Source organism: Entelurus aequoreus, linkage group LG16 (genome assembly GCF_033978785.1).
Source record: "Entelurus aequoreus isolate RoL-2023_Sb linkage group LG16, RoL_Eaeq_v1.1, whole genome shotgun sequence".
Classification (NCBI taxonomy): Eukaryota; Metazoa; Chordata; class Actinopteri; order Syngnathiformes; family Syngnathidae; genus Entelurus; species Entelurus aequoreus.
Window position 1 is genome coordinate 4,060,679 of NC_084746.1, and position 22,872 is coordinate 4,083,550.

Genomic DNA, 22,872 nt, shown 5'->3' on the forward strand with positions numbered 1-22,872 from the left:
ATTAGGCCAAAAGGTGGACTAGTGATTAGCATGTAAGCCACAAAGTCTGGGTTCAAACTGACCGCATAGAGTAGGGGTCCCCAAACTTTTTGACTCGGGGGGCCACATTGGGTTAAAAATGCATTTTTAGACAATATGATTTCCCTGAGTAGCTACGAGACCCTGAAAGTAACAAGCGGTAGAAAATGGATTAGAAAGGACAGATTAAAAAAAAAAAAAAAAGTAATAAAAATATGTTTATTTTTATTTTTTTAATTTGGGTCTTTCCGCGGGGCGTAGTTTGGGGGCCCCTGGCATAGAGGATGTGAGTCGTCTGCAAGAATCCTCTGAGCTTTCCTCCTCATCCTGTCAGTGTATAAGTGTCCCAGGGACTTCTGGGGTTGTCCCCACAATTTTACCAGCCATATTAACTATTTTGTGTAGTTCATATTTACACTTACAAGTCAAGTGACCAAACTTTTTGGACTGACACAAAGATCTTCTAAAAAGGTTAAGCGGTCTTTGTGTCAGTCCAAGCATTTTAGAACTTGTTTATAGCGCACACATTGAGAGTGTTTTAACATTTTATCGCTGTGCTTGTTTTGGTCACTTGACTTGTAAGTGTAAATATAAACTACACAGAAGAGTTCAAATGGCTGGTAAAATTGTGGGGACAACCCCAGAAGTCCCTGGGACACTTATAGACTGACAGGACTCGGAGGAAAGCTCAGAGGATTCTTGCAGACGACTCACATCCTCTATGCTAGGGGTCTCCAAACTACGCCCCGCGGAAAGTCCCAAGTTAAAAAAAATACAAATAAAAACATTTTGTATTATTATTTTTGTCTCTGTGATCTCCGATTTTTATATGTTAGAATGTGGAAAAAAAAACTTTTGTCTTCTTGTATCTCATAAGGATTGTCAACAATAGGCGAAATTCCAAAAAAAGCGCAGTTGTCCTTTAAAAAGAATGTGTAATTTTATGGAGTTAAAAGCTGCACTAAAATCTACTAATAAAACCCTGGCATATGCTTTAGTGACTGACAGCTGCTTTGTGATAGCATCTAACAACGTCAGCACAGCATCATCAGTGCCCCTTTCCGTGTAGGCGAACTGAGGGTCTAGTTCACTGGCCACTTTGTCGGTCAAAATATCAACTAAAACTCTCTACATGCTTTTACACAAATTGGAGATTATGGGAATAGGCCTAATGCAGGTATAGTTATGAAAAGAGCTATAAGGATTATTCATAAAGTAGATTACTTAGAACACACCAACATAATATTTATTAATTCTGGTGTATATGGGGGTGTATTTAAAAAAAAAAAAAAAAAAAAAAAAATTTTTTTTTACATAAATAAATACAATCATGTGTGCTTACGGACTGTATCCCTGCAGGCTGTATTGATCTATATTGATATAGAATGTATATATTGTGTTTTTTATGTTGATTTCATAAATTTTTTTTTTTTTTAAATAATAAATTATTTTTTTTTAAATTTAATTCTTGTGCGGCCCGGTACCAATCGGTCCGCGGACCGGTACCGGGCCGCGACCCGGTGGTTGGTGACCACTGGTTTATATGATATCCATTAAGTAAGACTACGTATTATGTTGAAGGGGGCAGGAAAATATAAGATTTTTCTTCATCCTGCACCTTCTCAGGCATTGGTGTGTAAATGTATAATTGAATAATTGAGGTATAATTGTCTATCGATCAAAGATGCACATTAATGAAGGAGATAAATAAAAATGAAAAAAAAAAAAAAAGTGAGTGTATGTGATTGTTTGTCTATATGTGCCCCGCAATTGGCTGGCGACCAGTCTAGGGTGCACCCCGCCTCTCGCCCCAAAGTTAGCTGAGATAGGCGCGACATTAGTGAGGATAGCGGTATAGAAAATGGATGGATGGATGGATTAAATATTTAGTTAAATATTGAATTAAATAATTAAATGTTATTTTACATTCAATCAATGACAAATATTACATTAACATTTTTAATTCCATTTATAATTAACTGACACATTTAAATATTTATGCATTTAATTTGTCCCATTTGACCCTTCATATCCAAATAGAGCATCTTTAGTTGAAGGTGTTAACATACCTTGAGAAGCTGCGACAACGTGGACAAAACGTCAGCTGGTCCAACCTCCAGAGCGCCACTGTTCTCTGACGGAGTAAAGCTCACGTTGCCCAAGAGCAAGATGGCGGAAAGGGTGGAAAATATGCTGCACACAAACACACACTTTCAATGAATGTGGTGTAAACGTATGTCGTCTTTACATGTGCCAACCAGAAGGAAACATTGGCAGCGCGTGAGTCTTTTTGCTCAACCTTCCAACTGATGGACATTATCTGGCTTCATGTTGTCACTCAGCATCATATCCAACCTGATAGAACTTTGCAGCACAAACGCCACATTTTTCTCCGGCTCGACTCGACGAGCTTGGACTTGTCGCTTACACCAGGATAGACGGCAGAAGCCAGACGGGGTAAAATTAGTCACATGTTGACGTCGTTTTGCTCACACAGAGCGCCAAGACCCTTTGACTAAAAATAATGACTAGGTTTCTTGGTGCGCCTGGAATGTTTGGGTTTTTATCAGACTAAAACTTGTAATTCAGGACCTAACTGGCGTGTCAGTGATCAGACCTACTGTTTCTTAGTGGAGGGCAGGAAGCCAACCATTTCCATGGCTTGATGAAGCCTCTTGTACTCATGTCCGAGCTTTGCGTCATCGTCCAATTGAAGATCTTCCTAAAGGACAAAGAGATGACATAAGTTTGGTCAGTGTTGGGGACAAAACAGCATGACAATCATGACAATTGGTAGACAAAGTATTTTTCAGTTTGTGTTGCAAAAACATTCCCTGCCCCACCACAGTGTACAGAGCAAAGGTACCTGCTTGAGGTAGACATAATCCTGGGGCGCCAACAGACGGAATTCCTCCTGTTCGTCTTTGGACGCTCCCACCAGCAGGTAGTAGAAGACGTGGTAGTTCCTATGGGTTTTAGGGGTCACCATGCATAGTTAACCACCACTGCTATTGACTAAACATTTCACTATCATAAAGTGTGTAACAAATGTACGCTCATTAAAAGAATGTGAGCAAACAGATTTTATGAAGCCTCCACTAAAAGAGCTGTATTTCACTCTTACCTCTCCCTTTTATTTCTGCGAACCAGGCGGCATTTTTCAAGTAGGTACTTCCTGATAACTGCCCTGAGGAGACAAGACCATTACTGCTTTGCCTTAGAACATAATTGCTGCAACCTCTTACCCTCGGATTACGCCGCTCTCCAGATAGTTAAGCTGGATAAATTTCCCAAAGCGACTGGAGTTGTCGTTCTCTTGTGTCTTTGCGTTGCCAAAAGCCTGTTTGAGACACAGAAAATCATCTTTTTTTTTTTTTACAGTCAAGAAGAACAAAAAACAAACAAACAAAAAAACGTGGCGTACCACAGGGATCAATACTTGGACCAAAATTGTTTAATGCAGGGTCAAATGCAGAGGACAAATTTCACCACACCTAGTGTGTGTGTGACAATCATTGGTACTTTAACTTTAACTTAATCTTTATATAAATGCCATTGGTAAAGTTACAAAATACTTAAAGTTAGTATTATTTGAGCGATACAACAGCGTTTTTTCCCCATCGGAGAACACACAGAATACAATAAGAATACAAATAATAAAAGAAGAAATTAATAAATTAAAAAGACGATTTGACAAAAACAGACTATCCTTAAAGCTCAGTAAAACTGAAATAATGCTATTTGGTAACAGTAGAAGAGAAAGTCAGACAAATACAAAAAGACGAGGTAGACATTGAAAGACATTACATTTCTAGGTATAATGATTGATGATAAATGAAATCTCAAAATATACAACATAAGGTTGCAAGAAATACATCAATAATGAATAAAGGTAACTAAGGACAAGCGGTAGGAAATGGATGGATGGATGTATTGGACCAAAAATCACTTGATATTCTCCATTGCTCGCTAGTGTTGCCATATCTGAGTTATTGTGTAGAAATAACTACAAAAGTACACTTCAGTCACCAGTCGTGTTACAAAAAAGATCGGTTAGAATCATGTTGGATTGAGAGAAAACTCAAACCCTTTATTTGTTGAATCGAAAATACTGAAATTCCACAGTAGTGAATTTGCAAACAGCTAAAACTATGCACAAAGCAAACTATAACCTGCTACCCAAGAACCTACAGCAATTATTGTCAACAAAAGAGGAGAAATATAACTGTTAAGAATTCTACATGTTTATCTACGTTTTCAGATACTTTATTTTGAAGCATTTCATGACAGTGTCACTTCCGCTTCCTTCCTGTAGGGGTCACTTCCGCTTCCCTTTTGACGTGTGTTAATGTGTGCTGACTTGTTTTCTCTGCTACGTTTAATCGGTGCTCTAGTCTTTGACGATGTGAGTATGTTGATTATTATATAAGACTAATTCAGTTTATTAATAGACATCACTGTGTTCGTGTAACATTTAGGGGTGTTTTAATAATATTATTGATGCTGTGTTGTCAGAATGCTACGAGCTAACATCTCCCTGTTAAGGATAGCATTGCTGCTGCTAATGTGGCTAGCTCATATGCCATTGTGGAAATGCAGTATATTATGTCTCTAGTATTTTACTTTGAGCATATATATAGGCATATATATATATTGTTGTTTAGTTAAATGACATAAATGTTGATGGGTGTTTGCTTGTGGTTTACAGATACTAACTAACTAACTAAATGAACCTACACCAATATGCACCATTAAAGTTGGAGGAGTCCAAATGATGACTGTGTGTTCTCTGACCGGAACCCCAACGTGGTCAATATCCGAAAAAACCAGTCGCAGAGTTTAATACTCAACAAAGGTCCTTCGAGCCGGATATAATTGGCTACAATGGAAATGTCATCAGAGGATGAATCTGCGTCTCCATTCCATCCTGATGTACGAGACCGATCGGTGAGGGAACGCCGCACCCCAAAACATCTTGAAGACTACATCCTTGCCTATAATGTGCACCGACCTGCCCTTTCCTCCCCCCCTGCCGAGATGGAGGAGCAGAGAGGAGCAGCAGCCGCAGTGAACAGTAGCCAAGCAGATGCATTGCTTCAAATAGATGACCAAGTAACCTCACATCGTGCCACGTCAGTCGACATGCTGAATGTTTCTTCACTCAGGAAACTAATGGAATCAGTATCAGTAAAGGAAAAGGAGGAGACGGACGAAATTACTCGACTTACTGTTAAACTCCGCCAATATGAGAGCAGACAACGGCGACGGCAACAGCTGATGGAACACATATCGTCCTTCCTCATGGAAGAAGAAATGGACGGAAATGACCTTCATATGGACACGGAGCCTACACCAGCACAACCTCCTTCAGTGAGTGACAGTTGTGCTGCAATTTCCATTTCACATACTCCCTCACCTGAACGAGTAACAAAGCAGCTGCACTTTGTAAAGCCTCCACTCGGGGGATGCATAACAGCAAGCACACATTCAGTGTCAGGGAATGAAACTAATAAAGTGGACATCATTCCCGCAGCTGCACGTGAGAGAGCTGCTTCCCCACTTACATTAACACAAGCATTCTCACCACAATGCCCAAGCTCCCCCTCCTCTGTTGCTTCATATAGAATGGTGTTGCCTGCTGTACATCAGGAACAACTCCCCAGCCAGGACACATTATTACTACGACCAAAGGGCCCCCCTCAGCACTGTGGAAAATCTGGAGAATGCATCCAACCAGCCGATCATCAACGCACTACAGCAACTTGTACACCTGCAGTTGCTTCTTACAACCCCCTGAATGTGCTCAGTCATCCCTTTCCACCTGCAATACCTGACGCTCACTCAGGTGCAAACGTAACTCATTACCTCCCCGGGCTCACAGCAGTAACAACACCTCAGTACCCATTATACACTTCACCACTAGAGGGTAGCATGCCCACAGTCTATCAGCCACAGATGCTGTCAAGTCACAATGTTCCCCCATTACCCACTAACTTGTCACAACGCTCAACATATGGTGTGTCACAACGCTCAACTTACGGTGTGCCACAACCTAAAATTCCAGATTTTACTGCAGATAGTGAAAGAGAGTTTGCTAACCTCAAGCTTGCTCTTTGTAACCTACTCGAACCCCATCCAGACTTAAGTGAGAATTATAAATATCATGTGCTACTTGAACATCTCAAGCTTCCCGAAGCACAAATGATAGGTCAGTCGTGCCGCCACCATCCATACCCATATACAGCCACCATGCAAGCTTTGCAGTTCCAGTATGGTCAGCCACATCAGCTTGCTCAAAGCGAAATAGCTGCCATTCTGACCTCCCCAGATGTCAAGCCGACTGATGCCCGCACCTTTCAGAGCTTTGCTCTGCGAGTCCATCTCCTAGTAAGCATGCTGCTCTCCTTAGAGGGACCACAAGGCATGGAACTGAACTGCTGCTCACATGTCGATCGCCTACTTAGCAAGCTGCCAAAGTACCACAGAGATGGGTTCATCGAGCATCTACAGTTACAAGGCAAATTAAATGGCACAAGTCTGAACCCCTACAACCTGCAGGACCTAAATGGATGGCTTCAAGGTAAAGCACAACAGCAGCGCCTTTCCAGCAGATTGGTGCAACGCTATCAACAGGAGAAGCCCTCGGGGAGCGCAACAGAAAAAAGTATCTTCAGGGTCAAAGGTCAAGCTACAGCTGTATATCTTGGAGCAGCACCAACACGACAGGGTGCCTCCACTAAGCACGCTCTTGCTGACACCAACAAAGTTAACAAAATGCATTGTCTCTTCTGCAATAGCAAGGAACACTATATTGGTCGCTGTCAACAGATCAGAAAACATTCTGCGGCGCACCTGGACAAATGGATAGTAGAAGAAGGACGATGCTGGAGATGTGCACGTGCTCATGCACCCGACGCATGTACTCTCAAGAAGCCCTGCAGCGACTGCAATGGTATCCACCTCCAAGTTCTCCACAATGTAGCTCAACGGTATACTGAAGACACCCAGATGACTCCCACAGAGAGTCGTGTCTATTTGACTCCCAGCATCACCTCAAGTAGAGTGCTCCTGAAAGTTGTTCCTGTACTGCTGCATCATAATTCAAAATCAATGGAGACATTTGCCGTCTTAGATGATGGGGCTCAACGAACTATGATTTTACCTGACGCAGCACAACATCTACACTTGCATGGCCAACATGAAATCCTTGCCCTGCGCACCGTGCGCACAGACCTTACCCACCTCAAGGGTTTAACAGTTGACTTTGAGATTTCCCCTATAAAGAACCCAGGGAAACGTTACCAAGTGCAAGGTGCGTTTACTGCACAAGGTCTGGATCTGATGGAGCAGACCTACCCAGTTCAGAGACTTCAGAGGAAGTACACACATCTACGTGGGATTTCGTTGCAACCATTCTCCAATGCACGCCCCCTAGTGTTAATTGGGTCAGACAATGTGCACCTGATCACTGCCACGAAGCCAGTCCGTCAGGGAAATAATGGAGGACCCATAGCCATCCACACAGCACTTGGATGGACTTTACAAGGGGCGGAGGAAAGAACACAAGGACAGAGCTCAACACAATTGTGTCTCTTTACCTCACTTGCCACTCCCAATGACATCTTGTTTCGTAATGTGGAAAAGTTATGGCAACTTGATGTTTTGCCTTTCAGGAACGAAAAGATGGTTGTTCGCTCTCGTGAAGATCAGGAAGCAATCACCTTATTGGAGACAAGAACTCAGCGAGTCGACATAGAGGGTGTCCAGCGCTATGCAACACCCCTCCTAAGAAAGAAAGATATGCCTAAACTCAACAGTTCCATATCCACCGTTATGGCTCACTTGAGAAGCACAGAGAAAAGGCTCAAGAAGAATCCAGAGAAAGTCACTTCCTTTTCTGCTGAGATCGCTAAGCTCATTCAAGCAGGGTATGTCAAGAAGCTCTCGCATGAAGAGACGGAACAGTCCAATGAAGCGTGGTATCTTCCCTATCATCTCGTGTTCCACAATGAGAAGGCAAGACTTGTCTTCAACTGCTCGTTTCGACATCAGGGAGTGTCTGTGAACGACCAACTCCTCCCTGGGCCTACCCTGGGACCATCCTTGCTAGGTGTTCTTCTTCGGTTCAGACAGCACCAGGTAGCTGTGAGTGGAGATATCCGAGCAATGTTTCATCAGATCCGTCTTCTCCCTGAAGATAGACCACTCCTTCGTTTTATCTGGAGAGATTTGCGCAGCGAAGACCCACCAGACGTTTATGAATGGCAAGTGCTCCCATTCGGAACGACATGCAGCCCGTGCTGTGCAATATTTGCTCTGCAGCAACATGCTCGGAATCACCAACACAACCATCCAGGACTTCTTAAATCAGTGGAGCAAAGTTTCTATGTGGATAATTGCTTAAAGAGTTTCACCGACCTATCTGAGGCTGCACAGCAGGTGACTCAGTTGCGCAAACTGATGGCAGAAGGAGGATTTGACCTCCGACAATGGGCAAGTAACCAACCAGAGGTGTTAGCCCAAGTCCCGCCTGAAGGAAGATCAACTACCACAGAGCAGTGGCTAAGCCAGAACCGAATTGAGCCACAAGAGCCTGCTTTAGGCCTGAGATGGAACTGTGCTACTGACACCCTTAGCTACCAATGTAGAAACATCGAACATACCATATTGACCATGAGGACTGCATATCAGGTGCTAGCCAGCCAGTATGACCCCCTGGGGTTTATAGTACCGTATACGACCCGCGCCAAGGTTCTCATTCAGCAGCTATGGTCCAAGCAGAGAAGCTGGGATGACTCCGACTTACCGCGAGCCCTGCAGGAGGCCTGGAAGCGGTGGGAGAGTGAGCTCCAACATCTAGATAAATTATCTATACCACGCTGCTACACACCAATCCCAACCACTGGTTATGAGTATGATCTGCACATCTTTTGTGATGCCTCTGAACGAGCATATGGAGCAGTTGCTTATGTCAGACTACAGACTAAAGATGTCATTCTCACCTCGTTCGTTATGGCAAGATCAAGGGTAGCTCCAAAAAGACAACAATCCATGCCTCGCCTGGAGCTCTGTGCAGCATTAGCTGGAGCTCAGCTTGCCAAGGTTTTAAAGACAGAGATGACCCTCCCTCTTCAAAAGACAACACTGTGGTCGGATTCCACCACGGTTCTGGAGTGGCTCCAGTCGGACTCCTGCCGCTTCAAGGTCTTTGTTGGAACGCGTGTCTCAGAGATACAGGAGCTGACGGATCGACAATCCTGGCGGTATGTGGACACCCACAACAATCCTGCTGATGACATCACCAGGGGGAAACCACTTCTGGAACTTGCGGAGGACGGGCGCTGGAGTCAAGGACCCACATTTCTCAGGCAAAGTGCGGAATACTGGCCAAAAAGACCGGAGAAACATTCATCCCTGACTTCATCCGAACTAAAGAGCATCACCTTCTGTGGTCTTGCAGTAGTGCAAAGCGACAATAATATTCCGGATGCTTTTCTATTCAATACCTGGAAAGAATTAGTAAAAGTCACTCAGCAGGCGGGACAGGAAGGACCAGGAGGTTCGACACACAGTCAGACAATCAGCTCCCAAGAAGCTGAGTTTCTGTTGCTGAAAAGATGTCAAGTTCAAACCTTTCCCGCAGACATCATGTCTCTTAAAACACAGAACGCAGTGTCAGCTAAGAGTCGTCTGGCGTGCCTCTCTCCTGAGTGGGACTCAACTACAGGGTTAATTCGAGTTGGGGGTAGGCTGCGACGACTCCAGAACTCGGACTTAGAAGAGATCCATCCTATTGTGCTGGACCCAAAACATCAGATAACTAAACTCCTCATCAAGGACATGGACGAACGTCTTCTGCACCCAGGTACAGAGCGAGTGTATGCAGAACTTCGAAGACATTACTGGATTCTGCGAGGACGACAAGCAGTCAGGCACCATCAGCACAATTGCCCATCTTGTCAACGCTGGCGAGCTCAACCGACAGTCCCAAGGATGGCAGATCTGCCACCACAACGCCTCAGACTTCTCTGTCCACCCTTCCATTCAACAGGTGTGGATTGTTTTGGACCTTATCTGGTCAAAGTGGGCAGAAGATCAGAGAAACGATGGGGTGTCGTTTTTAAGTGTCTTACAACTCGAGCAGTTCACATCGAGCTTCTCAACTCCATGGATGCCGATGCATTCCTTCTCGCTCTACGTCGGTTCATTGCCAGAAGGGGAAGACCAAGAGAGGTACTGTCAGATTGTGGGACCAACTTCCGAGGAGCCGAAAGAGAACTCAGGACAGTGTTTGCAGAGATGGAACCTCAGCTACGAGAGCAACTGACAGAATATCAGATTGACTTCAAATTTAACCCTCCAAATGCCCCTCATTTTGGTGGGGCATGGGAACGGGAAATTAGATCCATCAAGGCCAGTCTTCAAGTCGCAGTAGGAGGGCAGTCAGTCACAGAAGATGTCTTGCACACAACTCTAGTAGAAGTGGAGGGGATACTGAACTCAAAACCACTAGGGTACGTATCATCTGATGTTTCTGATCTGGACCCAATCACCCCAAACATCCTTCTCATGGGGCGGCGGGATTCTGCACTGCCTCAAGTAGTTTACGTCCCAGCTGTCATGGGGCGGCGGAGATGGCGCCATTGTCAAACACTTGTGGATCAGTTTTGGATCCACTTCATACGCAGCTATCTACCCACTTTGCAGACCAGGTCAAAATGGCAGAGGTCTTCTGAAAATTTAACCATCAACACTGTAGTTCTGATGGTGGACCCTTCACTTCCAAGAGCACAGTGGCCCATCGGCAGAGTGGTTAAGACCATTCCGAGTCAAGATGGACAGGTCAGGACTGCTGAGGTAATGGTCAAGAGTAAAGTCTACACCAGACCGGTAGCTCGCTTGATCCCACTTCCAAGTTTAGAGGATGACAGTAAGGACACTTGAAGAATTCCTGTAGTTACACATTTGTTCTACAAATGTGGGGGCGGCTGTTAAGAATTCTACATGTTTATCTACGTTTTCAGATACTTTATTTTGAAGCATTTCATGACAGTGTCACTTCCGCTTCCTTCCTGTAGGGGTCACTTCCGCTTCCCTTTTGACGTGTGTTAATGTGTGCTGACTTGTTTTCTCTGCTACGTTTAATCGGTGCTCTAGTCTTTGACGATGTGAGTATGTTGATTATTATATAAGACTAATTCAGTTTATTAATAGACATCACTGTGTTCGTGTAACATTTAGGGGTGTTTTAATAATATTATTGATGCTGTGTTGTCAGAATGCTACGAGCTAACATCTCCCTGTTAAGGATAGCATTGCTGCTGCTAATGTGGCTAGCTCATATGCCATTGTGGAAATGCAGTATATTATGTCTCTAGTATTTTACTTTGAGCATATATATAGGCATATATATATATTGTTGTTTAGTTAAATGACATAAATGTTGATGGGTGTTTGCTTGTGGTTTACAGATACTAACTAACTAACTAAATGAACCTACACCAATATGCACCATTAAAGTTGGAGGAGTCCAAATGATGACTGTGTGTTCTCTGACCGGAACCCCAACGTGGTCAATATCCGAAAAAACCAGTCGCAGAGTTTAATACTCAACAATAACCTTAGAGAAAAATGTAATTCATAACATTTGCATGCACGTACATCAGTATGTGGAATTACATGATGTACACTACCGTTCAAAAGTTTGGGGTCACATTGAAATGTCCTTATTTTTGAAGGAAAAGCACTGTACTTTTCAATGAAGATAACTTTAAACTAGTCTTAACTTTAAAGAAATACACTCTATACATTGCTAATGTGGTAAATGACTATTCTAGCTGCAAATGTCTGGTTTTTGGTGCAATATCTACATAGGTGTATAGAGGCCCATTTCCAGCAACTATCACTCCAGTGTTCTAATGGTACAATGTGTTTGCTCATTGGCTCAGAAGGCTAATTGATGATTAGAAAACCCTTGTGCAATCATGTTCACACATCTGAAAACAGTTTAGCTCATTACAGAAGCTACACAACTGACCTTCTTTTGAGCAGATTGAGTTTCTGGAGCATCACATTTGTGGGGTCAATTAAATGCTCAAAATGGCCAGAAAAAGACAACTTTCATCTGAAACTCGACAGTCTATTCTTGTTCTTAGAAATGAAGGCTATTCCACAAAATTGCTTGGGTGACCCCAAACTTTTGAACGGTAGTGTAAGTAAAGAAATCAAACCGTGTACTAATATGATCCAAGTTAAGAAACTCTTCACCTCAAAGTGTTTACAAAGTACAAAGAAGAAGAACCATGATAAACATTCTGAACTTATTGATAATCTTATTTATCGCACTATACGAAATACAACCTACCTCACTATTTATCCTTTATTTATAATTTTTTTTAATGTTATTTATGGAGTATATTGTGAATAAATTTAGAACAGGATGTGAACAAAAGTAGTAGCAATTGCAATGTAGTGGGAAAGGGGTAGGATTAAAAAAGCTCGGCTTCTTCCTTCTCCTTTTCGAACATGTTGAAAAGAGAAAGTGGAAATTGTGATGCATCACGTTGTAATTGTATGCATGTTCGAAATAAACCCAAACCATAACTCAAAAAACTGTTAAAAAAATAGACATAACATTAGGTACATTTGGAAAAGTAGATGAGAGCAAAGTTAGTGCAACAATGTGTTTATTATTAGCATTCTCTCACCTACTGTATATCTTTTTAACTACATAGGACACCAGATACCTACATATAAAAAAGGTACGGTGTTTATTAAAAGGAGGCATTTTTTTAATTGAAAAAGAAATATGTTTTTTTTTTTTTAAATTTTAAAAGCTAAAAATAAATAAATACAAATAACAAAAACGAAAGGCCTTAATTTTCCAGAAAAGTAGACTGGAGAGAGGTAGCCTGCTCCAACTCAAAAAATTAAGGCAATCTATTTTGTCAACAGGTGCTGCTGTTTTTGGTTAACAACATAATTAATGGTTACCTTTTTATTGTCTAGTAGAGACAAAGGTGAGGTAGTCACAGTTATTTGAGGCACAATTAGAAGCATGCCTCTTAAGGAGGTGGTTTGCAATCTTCAACATGCCTCGAGGGCAGTAACTTTCTAAGCCGTTTTCAGCCCGTGATTGCGTAAATACAACCGTGCATAACACGCGCTCGCACTGTGTATATTCTGTCATCACAACAACATGGCTGCCAATTGTTCTTGGACTGTTTTTGTGTTATGTACACGCGCTACCTGCAAGTGCGTCGTCCAAGGCAGGTGTGAGGGACCAGCCTGAATGCCAGACAAATTCCTTGCACCGCCTAGCAATTTTTATTCAATATAATTAGTTATTAAAAGAAACCACGCTACTTGAGGAAAACGGAGGAAAATTCAGGGAACTTGGAGCACCAACTGCAAAATCTACATCAAACTGAATGGGTGTCCACAAGCTTTGATTGATTGATTGATTGAGACTTTTATTAGTAGGTTGCACAGTGAAGTACATATTCCGTACAATTGACCACTAAATGGTAACACCCGAATAAGTTTTTCAACTTGTTTAAGTCGGGGTCCACTTAAATTGATTCATGATACAGATATATACTATCAGATATATACTATCATCATAATACAGTCATCACACAAGATAATCACATTGCATTATTTACAATCAGGGGTGTGGAGGGGGGGTATGATATGGACAGCAAGTAGTGGACATAGAGAGAGAGAGAGAGAGAGAGAGAGAGAGAGAGAGAGAGAGAGAGAGAGATCAGAAGGCATAAGAAAAAGTATCTGCATTTGATTGTTTACATTTGATTATTAGCAATCCGGGGAGGGTGTTAGTTTAGGGTTGTAGCTGCCTGGAGGTGAACTTTTATTGCGGTTTTGAAGGAGGATAGAGATGCCCTTTCTTTTATACCTGTTGGGAGCGCATTCCACATTGATGTGGCATAGAAAGAGAATGAGTTAAGACCTTTGTTAGTTCGGAATCTGGGTTTAACGTGGTTAGTGGAGCTCCCCAAGCAATAGTCCTAGTTGTCAAAGACATCAAGGATCTGGACGAATATTAGAACCAGAGCAACCACAACAACAACGATAAATGAAGTCTGACGGAAAACAAACATCGATATTTAACTACAAAATTACAACGCTCCAAGGGATTACCGAACACGAATATCTTTACTCAGGTTCACATTCATCTTCACTCATGGACAATTATAGGGCAACACAAAGAACTGCTGCACAGGAATATATGGAACTGAAAACCTTCAGCAGCCTAGATCACGATAGTCCGGACTTAGATTAGGATATAAATCCAGATACAAATGTTTTCTTTCATACCAGGAATAATTGCTTTTATTACACGGACAACAATATAAACGAAAATATTAAAGTCGACAAACTGTCAATGATTCATTTAAACAGCAGAGATTTGTATGCAAACTACAATAAATTGAAGCATATTTTGGGACAATTCAACAAACCCTTCAAAGTTATCGCTATCTCAGAAACATGGCTAGATGCTAAAATTGGAATGGATTTTGACCTGGAAATTATATCAGGTCAAACAGAACCAACAAATTACGGAGGGGGAGTAGCTGTGTACGTGACAAAGAACTTAAAATACAACTTGGTAATGTCATTAGCTATTGATCAAATCTTAGAAAGGTTAAGGATAGGTGACCAAATCAAAGATTTGAGTGATGTCTGTGTTTGTCCTCACTAGAATTTGTTTCATGTTCAGTCTTTTTATTATTCTTATTGGATTTATCTTTAGTTGTTTTTAATATTTTTTAGTCTTTTACAAACATTTGTGTGTGGAGGATTGTGGACGTTGACTGCACCCAGCAGTCAGCTGGGGCCTGTCCATCTACACCTGAGACCTGTAAGCACGGCTCCGAGGCCCACTATTGTTGCTGCGTCCTGAGCATTGGTGACCTGTACGGCGTTGTTGCCTATTGCTCCGACGAAGTCTGCTTCTGCATGTCTGTTGGAGGTCGTCGGGTCTATTTATCGGCCTGGACTGGGAAGCCTAAGGCAGACTGCTGGTGTAGCATCCAAGCCTCCTGGATCCTAGCCTGTCAGGTGTCGTGCCTTTTGGGGGCCACCGTGTCGACCCATCTGCCTGGACTGGGAAGCCTGGTGCTGACGGCTGTTGCGGCGTCCTGGGTCCTTGTCGGTCTGGCGTCGCCTGTTGTCAGACTTCATGTTCTTTATGTCGTGCCTGGTAGGGACCGCCGTGTCGATCCATCTGCCTGGACTAGGAAGTAAGGAAGGCGCTTCTTTCTTCTGGTGCTGGGAATTGTTTTTCCATGTTTCTGTTGCCTGAGACCGTGGCTGGTCTTGTTTTTATAAATATCAAATCAGGCTTCAGAAAAAAGCACAGCACTATAACCGCCACAATGAGAGTGGTAAATGACATTGTAGCGCTTGATAAAAAAACAGTAATGTGCCTCGCTTTTTATTGATCTCTCTAAAGCTTTTGACAATTCAGACCATGTTACTTTAAAACGCAGGCGGTTTCTCATTGGACTCTCGTACGGTCGCTTGGTTTTAAAATTATTTAGAAAACAGGACCCAGTGTATTAAATACGTGGGCCTTTGTTTGGAATTTGTCACTGTTCATAAGAGGGCATCTGTTTCGGGGCCTCAATAATTGGTCTTGTACATCAATGATCTTGAACAACATTTCTCTGATGCTAATATGCATTTTTATGCAGACGATACAATTATTTATTGCTCTGGATAATCTCTTGAACAGGCTGTTAATTCATCCATTTACTCAATACTGGTAAATAGAACAAAACTTATGCTGTTTTCCCAATCATAGGAAGGTGCCTCAAACTTAAAAGTAGTGTCCACTATTTAAAAGGAATATCATAGAAGAGGTGCATGAATATAAATACCTTGGTGTTTTAATTGATGACTCTCACTTGTAAACATTTTATTGATAAACTGGGGAAGAAACAAACATTTTAATTGGTTTTTTTCTTCCATAATACGAGATGTTTTTCTTTTAGAGTAAAAAAGCACCTTTATCTGTGCTAGATTATGGTTATCTTTTTTATATGGATGCTACTCGTTCCTGTCTTCAGATTGCCGACTCTGTTTATCATGCTTCTTTGCGGTTCATCACAAACCATAGAGCCATGACACACCACTGTGACTTGTACTCTCGGGTGTGAAGGCCTTCTCTGTCCACAAGGAGACAGTGTCACTGGTACACTTTTATTTACAAGGCTCTTCTGGGACTATTGCCCGCCTACATTTGTACATGGATTACACAGAGAAGTACTAACTATTATGTACTGAGATCAGCTGTTGCTCTCGGTCCCTTCTGCTCGCACTGAGCTGAGGAAAAAAGGTTTTGTCTATGCATTCCTTGTGTTTGGAACATGTTACAAAGAGACTGGAAGCTGAATTGTTATCCTTAAATGCTTTTAAATGTAAACAGAGCATTTGAATGAGCCGCAGTTATTTGTAACTGTTTTACTCGATGTCCATCCTGTCATTTTAATGTGTAATGTAATTTTATGTGTAACTTTGCTGCCTCTTGGCCAGGACTCCCTTGAAAAATTGGTTTTTAATCTCAAATGCTTTTTTTTCCTGGTTAAATAAAAAAATGAAAACAAAGAATGTATAACCATTGAAATATGTCATGAAAAAAACTAAATATTGATGTATATATAGATCACCTAAATCAAACATTGATACGTTTGAGAACAGGATTAAGGCAACTTTTACTGAAATCAGTCAAAAAATAACTTTCTTCTGTGGAGACTTTAACATTGACCTCTTGACCCCTAACAAACAAGTCCACAGATGACTTCATAGACACAATGTACAGCCTGAGTGTATATCCTAAAATCACAAGGCCAAGTAGAATCTCAGGACACAGCGCCGCACTTACTGATAATAATACCACAAGTGGTCTGCGAATATCCGACGTCAGCGATCATCTGCTAGTTTTCATAATTTATGACAGAAACTACAAGAAGAGGAACAGTGATGACAAAAATACATACAACACAGAAAAAAGTATGACAGCTTTCAAGAATGATCTGAGAGATCAAAATTGGGATAATATATACAGTGAAAATTATGTACATGATGCAAATGGTATTTTTTTTCAATACTTTCGAAATGCTTTATGACAAACATTGTCCATTGAAACAACTTATTAAGAAGCAAAATAAAAATCAACCATGGATGACTAAAGGACTGAAAAATGCTTCCAATAAGAGGAATACATTATATAGAACATTTATAACACAAAGATCTACAGAGGCAGACAAGTTCAAAACGTATGGGAAGAAACTAACTGGCATACTACGAACACGTAGGAAAAAATATTAGTCAATTATTGGACTGGAACAAAAACAACATGAGAGCAACATTGTGCATCCTAAATAGCATTACTAAAAAATGGTGCTAAGAAGGATTATCCTAAATACTTTTCAGATTGAAATGTAAAAAATGACAGTAGTTGAAAGCTTCAATAAGTACTTTGTGAACATTGGACCAAATCTGGAGGAAATGATTCCAGATCTTGAGTTAGTTGAGGACTTGAATAGACAGAAATCCCAACTATGTTCCTTGAAGGTGTGACAAAAGAGGAAACCATCAATATTGTGAAAAAAATTTAAATCCAAGAACTAAACTGATTGTAATGGAATTGATAAAAAAATTTTATTGAAGAGAGGTCAAAACCTCTAACATATCAGCAGACTATCTAAGTTCCCAGATAAAATGAAAATAGCCAAAGTCGTACCAATTTGTAAGACTGGAGACAAACACCAGTTTACAAACTACAAATGTGTTTCTCTGCTTCCTAAATGTTCTAAAATTATTTAAAAAATTGTTTAACAAGAGATTGCACAAATTCAAAAATTAAAATGAAAGACAATCAATACGGATACAAAGCAAACATTTCAACATCAATGGCATTAATCGAAATAACGGAAAATATCGCCAATGCAATAGATAGCAAAACCGGTGCTGTTGCAGTGTTTTTGGATTTACCAAAAGCATTTCAATCAATCAATCAATGTTTACTTATATAGCCCTAAATCACAAGTGTCTCAAAGGGCTGATTTGATTCAATCAATCATAATAAACAAATTAGAACGGTATGGAATCAAAACATTGGTCTTGAACTAGGTAAGAAGCTACTTAACCAACAGGAAGCAATACGTGAAGCTAGGCGAACACGTCTACAGAGCTGAAAATATCTTGTGGCGTACCTCAGGGATCAATACTCGGACCAAAATGGTTAAATCTTTATACAAACGACATTTGTAAAGTTACAAAGGACTTAAAGTTAGTATTATTTGCAGATGATACAACTGTGTTTTGTCCAGGAGAGAACGCACAGAAGCTAATGCAAATAACAGAAATGAACAAATTAAAAAAAGATGGTTTGACAGAAACAGATTATCTTTGAATCTCAGTGAAACTAAAATAATGCTATTCGGTAACAGTAGAAGGGAAAGAAACACAAATACAAATAGACGGAGTACACATTGAAAGGGTAAAAGAAAGCATGTTTGGGTGTAATAATAGATCAAATGAACTGGAAACGTCATGTAAAAAATATACAACATAAAGTCAATAATGACTAAAGCAAAATATGTTCTGGATCAAAAATCACTTCATATTCTTTACTGCTAACTAGTGTTACCATATCTGAGTTATTGTGTAGAAATATGGGGAAATAACCACAAATGTGCACTGCGTTCACTAACGGTGTTACAAAATAATTAAATTAGAATAATCAATAATGTTGAATATAGAGAACATACAAACCCTTTATTTATTGAATCAAAAATATTGAAATTCAACGACTTGGTGCATTTGCAAACAGCTAAAATGATGTACAAAGCAAACTATAACCTGCTACCCAAGAATGTACAGCAATTCTTCTCAACAAAAGAGGAGACAGATAACCTGAGAGGAAAATCTAATTTAAAATGCATGCACGTACAACACTTAAGACCTTTAGCATATCAGTATGTGGAAATAAATTATGAAATGGATTAAGTAAAGAAATCAAAGCACCAATATGATTCAGTTGAAGAGACTGTTCAAACTACACGTGTTCACAAAGTACAAAGAAGAACAATTGTGATGAATATCTTGAACCTTTAAAAAAAGAAAATTAGATAATGATTATGTATGTATTTAATATTTATGTATTCACTGTTCTGTTCCAAACAGAGAACAAAGAAATGGGACAAAACAGCTATGATATGAAAAGGGGTAGGATTAAATAAGCTCTGCTTCTTCCTACTCCTTCTTGGACATGCTGTAATGACACAACTGGAAATATGTGATGCATTACATTGTATGGATGTTCGAAATAAACAAACTGAATCATGAAAAATATAAGACACTTAAAACACTAACGGTAAACTAAACGGCAGTGTTCTCGTTATATTTTTTTATTTTAAAAATGTAACTTTGCGCAAGTTGCAAACAGCTCCTTCTATTGTTGGATACTGTATTGTTTGTTAGCTCATTTAGCTACAAAAACAGTGCAAAATATTATTTAAAAACACTGTACAGTAACTGTGCAGCACAGTTTCACACCACTACAGAGCACAACAACAAACATTTCTTAATAAGTCAAAACTGCAAAGGCTGCTTTTTTGATAGATGCGATCCGAATGAAGCGTTCACCAAACGCACTGTTTGGAAACTTGATCAAGTTGATTAAACATGAAATGTCAGGCAATGCATACATACGTGCATTTGCAGCTGGTTTCTATGATAATAAGTAGAACTTGTGACTTGTGATGTCACTTGAGATGTGATCACTTTCCTGCGTCTGCAGTACTTAAAACCGCTGACATGCAGGTTACATTAGGCATCAGTCATGTAGAAAGCACAAGTTACTGATCAAGTGATGAAAACATTGTGCAGGAAAATGTAGGAAGTAAGATTATATATATTTGAGTCACTGGTATGAACCCTGCAGAAAATGTAGCACATGATCAAGCTTCCGTTCTGCTAACTTCAGATCAGCTTCCACTTCAAAATGTTAAGCCATTCTCCCAAAGTAGGCTTAAAGTCGTTCCTCATTCCAGCGCGAGTTTCGCTAAGGGTCGTGTCTCAACAGGCCAAAGAACTAACACGCTGTATTGTGCGATCATAATACGCTGGCTGGTACAGAACTCATTCTCAGGAATTTTCCAGCTGTCCAAAGGCAGTGACGTTTCAACATAGTCACTCATCAATCTAAGTCAGATAAGATGGAGAGAGATGTGGCAGACGACACATAGATCCAACAGATTATTAAAAATGATGCTAAGAAGGATTATCCTAAATACTTTTCAGATGAAAATGTAAGAAATGACAGTAGTTGAAAGCTTCAATAAGTACTTTGGGAACATTGGACCAAATCTGGAGGAAAGGATTCCAGATCTTGAGTCAGTTGAGGACTTGAATAGACCGAAATCCCAACTATGTTCCTTGAAGGTGTGACAAAAGAGGAAACCATCAATATTGTGAAAAAATGTAAATCCAAGACCTAAACTGATTGTAATGGAATTGATATGTAAATGGTCAAAAATGTTATTGAAGAGATGTCAGAACGTCTAACATATCAGCAATCTATCATTTCAAACAGGCAAGTTCCAAGATAAAATGAAAATAGCCAAAGTCATACCAATTTATAAGACTGGAGACAAACTTTACAAACTACAAACTTGTTTCTCTACTTCCCAAATGTTCTAAAATTATTTAAAAATTGTTTAACAAGAGATTGCACAAATTGAAATATTAAAATGAAAGACAACCAATACAGATACAGAGCCAACATTTTAACATCAACGGCATTAATCGAAATAACGGAAAATAACACCGAGACAATACCCAAATATTGATGCACCGATTCACAATTTTTATTTATTTTTTTACCACCGATCCGAAGATCTGAATTTGGATACCTATTCTGTTACTGAAGCTATGTTTCCTTTAATATCACTATAATACCATAATTGTTGATTTTATATAGTGCTGTTGTGATTAGTTGATCACAAATAATGCATTTTTCTTCGTCAATGTTGACAGTCTGTTTATTTTTGATCTCCCGGTCAGCAGAAGGCTTGCAGGTGCAGAATAAGTTTTTGATCTTCGAGGCATTGTAGTGCAACAGAAGAATTTGTGCTTTGATCACTTTAACAGAAATGTAGCTGGTAGGGGAGAGTAGCCAGCTAAGAACAGAAAAAAAGCTAATATGGTCAAATATTTCTGAACATTGTAATGAAAAGCTGGTTAGCTACAGTGCTGCTATATGGCGAGCTGAGCAGCCAGCAGAGAGCAAAAACACGTGAAAACAAATTCTAAATACCAAACATTAATATACTTGTACATAAGAAAAATAACTAACAGCATTTACACGTTAAATAATGATTAATATTGTAAATATGTTCAGCTGTTATACAACAAAATACATATTTGTCTTGAAATTTTAATTTTTAAATACTTTTTATACAAGATTATTATATTTAATGTTTAATTTCATATACTTTTTCAAGTATAAAAAAGTACCATAATAGTTAATTAAAATATATATATTTAAAAATATATGTATGCTCCCACAAGCATGTTTTGTACTTTATCATTTTGTTTATTTATTTTTTTTAGTTAAATTTCTTGATAGTTTAGATACCTTTATTTTTTTCTTTATATTTGTTCCTTCTAAAAAGTCCAATAGAAGTTTAAAAAAAAACAAAAAAAAACAATTGGAATTTTAGGAAATTTAATCATAGAAATATTTTTGTCAAATTTTCAGTTTGTTATTACCTGCCACTGATTTGATTTACTGAGCTGCCAAATATGTTTGCCCATGCACCAAAAATAAGCCTCTTCCTTTTCATACACTATTGCTTGTATTCCGTCACATGACTTCTTCCCGGAAGTGAAAACCAGTGGTGGTCAACCATGCTAAGATGGTTTTGTACAGCAAGCAGCGTGCGAACTTTTCTGAAAACAAAAGAGGCTTAAATCTTCCTGCAAAAAGCAGACACGAGCAAAAAATATCCAACTATGCAATGGAATAGATCCCTATACTTTTCAAAAAATGATTTGTCGAGTGAGATCAAGGATTATACGATGGCCGCGTTCCCAGACATATCGAACTATTGTGCTCATTCTACACGACAAAACAGATGAAAACTTGAAAAAGCTTGGAGGACTACAACTTTTTTGTGTGGCTGGGTCAAGGATATTGCTATCAAGACAATGCATATAAATATGCATAGTTTTTTGCTCGGGAAAGGTTGCATTTCCTGATTTAACTGCGTCATGTTTGTAATTGTCTTAATCTTGTTGCACACGGCGTTTACGACTAGCATGTTTACCCCCGTCTTTATCAAAATATAACTATATATGCCAACATTGTGTATGTGCTGAAATCTTCATCTATGTTTGCTGCCTTTGGTAAAAACATAACTCTTTTAGGTTTTGCTCACATTTGATTTATTTTACTTCGACTCGCTCAGTTGGTGCTTTTCGAAAAACACTCGTAGCAAACGTGTTTAAGAAATACAAATATCATAATATCAAACAAACTTTTAACGAAGTGATTACTGTAAACTTGTGCATTCTGCAACTCTGCTCCATTGAAGTGGAGAGCTTTTCTCGTTTTGTGAAATCTTGCACTCTTTCGACCTTCTTGATTACCTCTCGAGGAACTCTGAAGAAACGTTTATCCTTTTCGCGACTTGAACGAGTCGTACAGCCGAAAACAACACAAGCATAGGGCATTTTTTCTTCGAGAAAGGCTAAATGGCACCTTGTACCCATTAAAAACAGAGCCAGTTTGACCTCCATGCATATTTAATGGCCGAGACGTGG

The 22,872-nt window shown here is 39.8% G+C and overlaps 1 protein-coding gene across 2 annotated transcripts in view; it reads right to left on the reverse strand.

Annotated features, from left to right (window-relative positions):
• Nucleotides 1-22,872, reverse strand: part of myo9b (myosin IXb) — a 98,029-nt gene that overhangs the window by 58,675 nt on the left and 16,482 nt on the right. For both annotated transcript variants that reach the window (XM_062023824.1, XM_062023823.1), the window contains exons 4-8: nucleotides 3,264-3,358; nucleotides 3,143-3,205; nucleotides 2,885-2,984; nucleotides 2,640-2,740; nucleotides 2,088-2,211 (exon numbers count right to left, since the gene is read on the reverse strand). In XM_062023824.1, coding sequence (XP_061879808.1) covers nucleotides 2,088-2,211; nucleotides 2,640-2,740; nucleotides 2,885-2,984; nucleotides 3,143-3,205; nucleotides 3,264-3,358 — 483 coding nt within the window. The remainder of the gene's footprint in view (nucleotides 1-2,087; nucleotides 2,212-2,639; nucleotides 2,741-2,884; nucleotides 2,985-3,142; nucleotides 3,206-3,263; nucleotides 3,359-22,872) is intronic.